The 8,069-nt window shown below is 32.6% G+C and overlaps 1 protein-coding gene across 1 annotated transcript; it reads right to left on the bottom strand.

Annotated features, from left to right (window-relative positions):
- Positions 1-3,322: 3,322 nt before the first annotated feature.
- LOC116031851 (protein SPP41-like) lies at positions 3,323-7,238 on the bottom strand. The gene is made up of 7 exons (XM_031274173.1): positions 6,968-7,238; positions 5,401-5,993; positions 4,560-5,202; positions 4,367-4,467; positions 4,172-4,261; positions 3,972-4,099; positions 3,323-3,889 (listed from the first exon to the last, which is right to left on the bottom strand). The coding sequence occupies exons 2-7, from the start codon at positions 5,956-5,958 to the stop codon at positions 3,745-3,747; spliced, it is 1,665 nt and encodes a 554-aa protein (XP_031130033.1). The 5' UTR covers positions 5,959-5,993; positions 6,968-7,238; the 3' UTR covers positions 3,323-3,744.
- Positions 7,239-8,069: the final 831 nt, after the last annotated feature.

The raw sequence follows: 8,069 nt of genomic DNA, 5'->3' as shown, positions 1-8,069 counted from the left end.
TAATTTTCTAGTTATGGGAGTTAGAAATTTAAATTTTTAAATTCAATTTTTGAATGTCATTAATGCTAATGAATTCCATTCTCTACCTTCTGTTGGATAGAATGTCACTACTAGAAATCTCGATATTTTTGTCCAACAACAATGTTGGTCAGTAATTTGTAAAAGATCAGAACTTTTCGTCGCAAATATATGAATGGACAGAAAGTTAGATGGAAATTTCGACTGACACTTAATGGTGGAAGAAAATTTCGTCCAACGCGCAACCGTTGAACGAAAAGTCAAATTGACCTTTAAGTGAAATGCAAAATGGTAAGTATTACTAAATACTGTCCAACATTGTAGTTGGACGGAAATTGAAATATTTAAATCTCCCGTTACATATTAAAAGTATTTTGATGGTTCAAAATTTCGCTCAAAACGTCAAAGTGTTTGGGCGATACCCTGCTCCTGCTCAAAACACGAAAGTTGCTCCTGCTCCATAGCATTTGGGCGGTAAGACCATCTAGCTTTGTACCTTCCACTCCAAATCACTCTAAATCTTACCACCGGAAGCAATGGAGATAATTTGCAAGCCTTGAACGACAGTAAGAAATGTTAGGATTTTTTTTTTTTTTTTTTTTTGCCTTGTATTTTCAGCCCATAAATTTAGCCTTGAAACTCCAAAATTATTTTTCCTCTTCTACGAAACTCTCTCCTCTCTAGAATTCTTCCAACACTTCATATAAAATTTTAAAGTGTTCTTTTTTGTTCAAGTTCGTTGTATAATTTATTTAAGTGTTCGAATAAATCATAGTAATCTATGATATTTTGAGAAATCAATACTTCAATATTCATATATAACACTTTTATTAAGGAGTGAATCGATTTTAAGAAAAATATAAGCATCAAACTTCTCATATTTTGTGCTGTATATTGTGACTGAATCTTTTAGAATGATTTTTGAATATAAATTCCCTTACGGACTATAGAAATAGATTTTCGCTAGAACTCATTTGCAATAGCCATGGACTTAGGCCACTATATAAAGCAACTCCAGCTAAAAAAATGTCGAAACACAATATCTAAGTTTCCGGTTGTTATGCCATGGACCTGGGTCCACCTTGCAAGGTGGATTCATGTTCATGTTCACAATTTTAGAATTCTGTGTTCACAATTTTTGAATTCTATGTTCGCAATTTTTGAACTCTATATTCACAATTACAGAACTTTATATTCGCAATTACAGAACTTTATATTCACAATTACAGAACTTTATGTTCACAATTTCAGAGCTCTATGTTTACAATTTCAGAACTCTATATTCAATAGTATAACACAATTTTCGAATCTATATAACAAAATCTACTATACTAATAAGAGCCAAAGAGAGTTAGGCCTAGAATGGATAGAAAAAATGGCGGTCAAATTATTTAATCAAATGGATGGTTCAGATTAATTATTTAATCAAATAGATGGTTAAGATAATTCAGATTAATATTATTAATAGAGATTACCTAATTTAACCTTACTTTTATGATTATCCGTTAAGTTTTCCGTTAAATATTCTCTTCTCCGTTAATATTTTGTTAACTTTTAACTTACCCATTAATTTCTATAAGAAAGTTCTTAGTTTCGAACCTCATCTCAATCAAATTTGACATAATTAAGTTTCTCACTCTATTTTACTCTTATTAAATTAAATAAATTAGTAGCTACAACAAAAAATGATACATATGTATTTCTTTAATTTAGAATTATGTGTCTACAATACCTTTATTTGAAAAAATTATTCATTATCAAAAAATTAAATTAAATAAGAGAAATAATTTCATTAGTTATATTGTCTTTATTTTCTCTCATGCAAAGAGTCTTTACATTCAAATTTATCAATTGATATTCATTACATTGTCCATTATCTTATTTTTACAATATCATGTAATTAAATATCAAAGTTATAGTACAAAATAATGCTATATATTTATTTAACAAGAATTTTATTAATACTATGAAAAAAAAATTTAAAATAATTTGAAGCTAATTATATTAACTACTTGGGATTGGTTGACAAATAGAGTACTCAAATAACCCAACAAATTGAAGCGGAATCGCTCTATTTTACTCTTATTGAATTAAATAAATTAGTAGTTACACAAAAAAATGATACATATGTATTTCTTTAATACCATGAAAAAAATAAAAAAGAATATTTTGAAACCAATCATATTAACTACTTGGTAGATTTGTTGACAATGAAAATACTCAAATAACCCATTACCCAGCAAATTGAAGCGAGAAACTACCTTTTAATATCTTTGAATATATAATATTTTAAATTTTCAAAATTTTATTAATTTATTTAATCTTTTGTCTTAAACTAGGGATTTCTTTATCCACAATAACTCATTCAACAATAATGGTTGAACCAAATGAACCCCAAGCAGAACACCTAAAGAAGAGTCCATAACTCCTATATCATAATCTCATTGCATGACGTTGTCATCTATGCTACCAACAATAATCGAATTGCAAATAACACACTACCAACAAAAAGGAAGAGAACAAATAATAAAAATGAAGAAAATGACAATGTTACTCAAAAGAGAATTAAGAACAGTTAGAAAAATTCAAATGAAAAGTAGTATTTATTTAGACTATCATTTTTAGACCAAATATTTTGACTATCGATTTTACAAGGTTGCAAACATTTATTTAGTAATAATTATAATGAATTTTCTATATTATCTTGGAATCATATACTTTGAGTTAGATATTTAAATTAAAAAAAATCGACATTCAATTACCCATGTATAAACTTCTCCTATATAATCTTGCATTAATATACTTTCAAATATTTATTTAAATATAAACATTGGGCATTAACACATACGTGCAATGCGCGTATAAAACTAGTTATGAATATAAAGTTCAAAAATTGTGAATATTGAATAAATGTAATTTTGTATATTGAAATTTAAAATTGTAAATATAGAGTTCTAAAATTGTGAACATAGACATATAAGGTAGACCCGAGTTTATAGCATATTTTGCCCAAAGCTACCTAGTACCTACTATGTTCAATGCATTTTTAAAAAATTTATACAAAATAATAATATTTCTTATCATCAAAAATTTAATAATTATAAAATGTATGTGTTTATTTATTTAATTATTTTGATCATTTACTTTTACTAGTTTTTTTTGTTGTTAATTGGACATTATTCAACACATATGTACACATAATTTAATTAACTGATCAATTAATTCAATTAACTGTACTTTTAAATTGAATAACTCATTAACTGAAATTCTTAAAAACCATTACCTGTTAACCGAATGTTTGTACTTTTAAATTGAATAACTCATTAACTGAAATTCTTGTTAACCGAATCGAAACATTTCGATACGGTTAACCATGTTTTCACCGAATTCTACACACCACTAGTTGAGAGTGATGAAACTCGGGAACACAATACATGGAGTTTTCCGTGCTCAAAGTTCAAAGGTGGCGTGCTCATCATGAGGGGCGACAGCCATAATTTTTATCACTAGAAAGTAGGAACCACACAACGCCTTGCGCTACATACAATTAGTAGACAAGGGATCAGTTACCATGCATGCAATTGGACTGCTTCTTTGTTTTTCCCCTGGGTGGAGTGGAATCATTTTCAATTTTAGTAGCAGATGATAATTGTACGTTATCTACAAATATTCTTTTCATCAATGATCATCTACAAAATGTTGCATAGTAGATGGCATAGTCAAGTGTCAGCAAGCACCAAGTGGTTCCAGCTTCTTATGTATTGCCTTGTAGCACTGAAGGCTGCAAAGTGGAAGTTTTGACTTGGAATCACGATACTTGTATGCATTTGTACAAGATGGAGCTGCGCATTTTTCACGTGGAGGAGGATAACTGGAGCACAAATCAATTAACACTTGTAAGATAAATTCAAAATCACAAAAATAAAATGCATAAAGCTGTTCGAATTCTGCACCTGCAAGACTTGGGCTCAAATATACTTGGGAGGCCTATCTCGTTAGGGAAAGTCACAACTGTTCCCGAAGGACCGAGGACCCATCTGATAGCATTTGATGGATGTGCTGCAGCTCTTGCATTCCTCTCCTGCATGTAAAAAGTACAAATCATAAATAATGGAACCAATGGAAGGGCTCGATATGCAAGTCTTGTTGTAACCTGTGCTGACTCCTCTTGTCTCTTCTTCAGTTTTTCTTCTCGCTTCTTCCTGCTAGAATCTTGACCCAAGATTTTCCTGATTGCCTCGGCCTGCAAAAGTGTCATAAAGTAATCAGTATGTGATGTTCTCCAGCCCCACAAAGCCACAATACAAATCGTGTTAGAAATATAAACTTCAGTAAAAGATGTAAGAACCTCGGATTCCCGGGCAGCCTTTTCAGCTTGCATTCTGCGTCTTTGAGCAGCCTCCACTTTCTTCAACTGTTGTTCAACTTCTGAGAGTTTCTCCCTTTGCTCTGTGTGACCAAATGAAAAGAAGATTTGTCAGGAGATATGTATTAATTGGTACGGAGTATTTCGCAATACATAGAAATCAATTGATACTCACTTTTAGGTGGAGGGGGTAGTCCATGAGGGAATTCAACTGCACTCATACTCGAAAGGGACGATACTTCCTTGCCAGTTTGAAGAGCACGCCTTCGTGTAGTCATAGCCATTTCATTCCTTGCACTCCCTAAGATATCATTTAAATCCTTACAGTGTTTCTTCTTGGGTCTTAACTCAGCATCAGATAATGACTCCTCTTCTTCTACATAATCAGCATTATCCTCAAATGCCCTAACTGGTTTCGAATTCCTACGCTCTTTGCGTGCTTTTGAGTTGCAATCCCTTGGTTTCACATCATAAACATTGGCACTCTGATTCAAGACTTTTGAAATCCTCTGCAGCTTTTTACTTCCTTCTTCGTCTTCATCGTTTTCTCCACCATAACTAGCTGCAAATTTGGAAGTCTTTAATTTTTCCAGGTAGCGAATCTCATCATCGTTGTCATCTTCATCATCTTCAGTATTGTATAATTCACCTAATCGGGATGTTTTAGAGACATGTTTGCCCTTACGAGCTGGCTTGTATTTAGCAGATTGCATCAAAGGGATATCCCCTGAAGAATTAGATCTTCCAAAACTAAAACCACTCTTTGAAAAGTCCTTCCATGGAATACCCTGCAAACCAATTCCCTTGTCTGAACTATCCTGCAAACATTTGAGAACAGACATCAATTTAGCCTACACTTGATCCATTTCAGTAAGTTCACAACCGAGTTAATTGTTATATTGAATGTCATAGTTTCAACTTTGGGTTGTTTTAACACACAATCTACTTTTTCAGATTCTGCATGGAATTGAGGAGTAATTACATGACCCAAAATAAATGCAAATTTAAAAATGAACCTTGTGCCGTTGATGGGGGACACTTGAAGAGGAAGACGACTTAGTCAACGAAGGCCCAGCACCAGTGTTTGTGTGTATGGTTCGAACAACACCCCCAACCTTAAGTTTTACTTTCTTAACTTTACTGTTACTTTCAACTCCATGTGATACTACTCCCGATTGTCCAGAATGGTAATCACTGGTTATCATCCCACCTGTTTCAACACCGCTCACCGTAGGTGTTGCTTGGTTATCTTTAATTAGTCTGATTGGATGCATGCCCTGACTATCATTTTTGGCAGAAAATTCATGGGTTTCCTTCACACCAGTATTTGGGTAATATTCGGGTTCATTAACGTTAGAGTATGATGCCCCCGAAACAGCACCATGATCAACGTTATCACCACTTGATGCTTTGCTCTGACTATCCGATGGCAGCGTTGATGACATAGAAGAGCTACCACAGTAATCTGGAGGAGAATGAGAGTCATTTTGAGGACGCCGATATAGATTACTACGCTTTCTTCTACAAGGTTTTCCATCACCACTGTCCACGGCGACAACTTCAAAATTATCCATACTGCCAGCAAATGTTTACCAAAACCCTTTTAAAGCTGCAAAGTGAATCAAACATGCATTTTAGGATTAACCAAGAAACATGTACATGAAAAGAAAGGAAAAACAAAAAAACAAAAGATTTAACCAAGAAACAAAAGATGAAGCGTTTGTAACACAACAGCAACGGATATTATATCCATTCACATTGCATAGCTGTACATGGTTATGAATTTATATATCGCCTCAACTACTCACAAAATAACGTCAGGGCTAGAAGGTAGCAAGTTAATGTATCATGGCAATGAGCTAATATATTTGCAAAGACCCACATATGCCACGATACTAAACAAAAAATTCAACTATAGATATAGTAAAAAAAAAAAACAGTTTTAAAGTCTAGAGTTGTGCAAGAGTTTCTATTTTACTTGGACTACATTTCCAATGTTACACAAAAAGGAACAGTATAGAGTAAATTCTTGCACAATACCCCTAAAACTATCAATCTAGCATAACAAAGTAACAGAATCTCTTGTGCGCACCAAACATTTGGCCCTGTCTGCTGAGCCCACTGAGTTACCGTAATTTACCTTTACCTCCTCCCACATGCTCTGTCGGGCTCGGGAATGGGGCCTTTAGGTTTGGGGATTCAATCTTTTGAAGAAGAAAAGTAACAAAATCTCATACAATAATTCCATCAAATAAATGCACCACACTCTGGGCAATCACAAACCTTAAAGAATCCACATAAAGGCAGTGAAAAGACCAAAGGCAATCATTATTCACAAGCCTATCAACTACAAAAATGCGCAAAACAAGTTAGTAACTACAAAATTCATACGCTACAGTATGACCTCACCGTACAAGCAGTACATAGCCATCATCAAACCATCAAAACGAAGTTAAAATTTTAGGGAAAGGGAAAAAACCAAAGACAAAGATGGGTATTCAAAAAGCCCTACTACTAGCCAAAATAAAAAAAAATTAAAAAAATAAATAAAATCAAGAAATAGGCAAAAATAGGAGACTTGACCTTCTGGATATCGCGCAGAAGCTTCAGAAAGGCGGAAGAGATGAGGCAAGGGAACATGAAAGTTGAAAGACAGAGGAAAACGAAAATGGGCTAGGGTTGGAGGGTATTTCTGTAATTTAGGGTGACAGGAGATAGATGGTGGCAGGGTTAAGATAAGCTGTGGGGCAAAAGGTAGTATACGCGGAGGAGTATATGCACTCAGATTAATCATCATCGTCATCCTCCTCTTTCTCAATACAATTGCCATGTTCCTTGCTTCCCTCTCGTGCGATCCGGTTTTGAGTGTGTAAGTATTGGGTCTTCACCCTTTTGACATAATTTTTTTTTTCCTTTACTATCCTGTTGGAATTGGCAAATTATTATGTGTACTATGGTGTTTTCAAAAAAAATTATGTGTACTATTTAAGCAACATTGGGGTACATAATTCGTATACAACATATGGTGGCGAGGACTTCAACGGTCTGTAATTAAGTAATTTTTTAAATTTGAAAAATCAAAAACATAATTTTTCAAAAAAAAAGATAAAAAATCTTCATATTAGATTCAAGAGTCTGACTTCCAACTATGAAATTTATTTCCTAAGGTACTACTAATTTGATTATCTAACGAATCTTGTTTAATTTTTAAACATATAAAATTTTTACTTAAATGTATTATTTTTAAATTACAAATTGAAAAATAAAAAATATTACTGTGAACGTAACCAAAAAAAAAATTAAACATTTATATATATATATATATATACAAAATAATTAAGTAATAAATATATTTAGTAAAGTAGACATATTTTGATAACTAGAAATAAAGAGTTTCTATCTTCAAAAAGAAATAAAGAGTTTCCTAATAAAATATAAGTCCTAAATATTTTGCAAAAAAAGATTCGATCAATATTGACTTTTTTCTTTAATGATATGTCATCATCTCCTTCACCGCCGGTGTATAGCATCTATACATCGTCGGTGCATAAAATATTAATCATTTTTAATAATGATTTTTAAATAAATTTATTGGGTTATTTGGTCTGAATGTCTTCTTTGTCAACAAATCTTCCATAAGTGGTTAATATGATTGGCTTCAAACTGTTTTTTAAAAAATTTCATT

This window comes from Ipomoea triloba, chromosome 1 (genome assembly GCF_003576645.1).
Source record: "Ipomoea triloba cultivar NCNSP0323 chromosome 1, ASM357664v1".
NCBI lineage: Eukaryota > Viridiplantae > Streptophyta > Magnoliopsida > Solanales > Convolvulaceae > Ipomoea > Ipomoea triloba.
Note: the sequence above shows the minus strand (reverse complement) of the source record. Positions and strands in the feature narration are given on the sequence as shown.

What these genes read in the sequence shown, in the direction of transcription:
- LOC116031851 (XM_031274173.1), bottom strand. Translation starts at nt 5,958, where the DNA reads ATGGATAATTTTGAAGTTGTCGCCGTGGACAGTGGTGATGGAAAACCT. An exon ending in ACTACCCCCTCCACCTAAAA is followed by an intron (nt 4,468 to 4,559) that starts GTGAGTATCAAT and finishes TTGGTCACACAG; the next exon opens with AGCAAAGGGAGAAACTCTCA. An exon ending in GACAAGAGGAGTCAGCACAG is followed by an intron (nt 4,100 to 4,171) that starts GTTACAACAAGA and finishes TTTTACATGCAG; the next exon opens with GAGAGGAATGCAAGAGCTGC.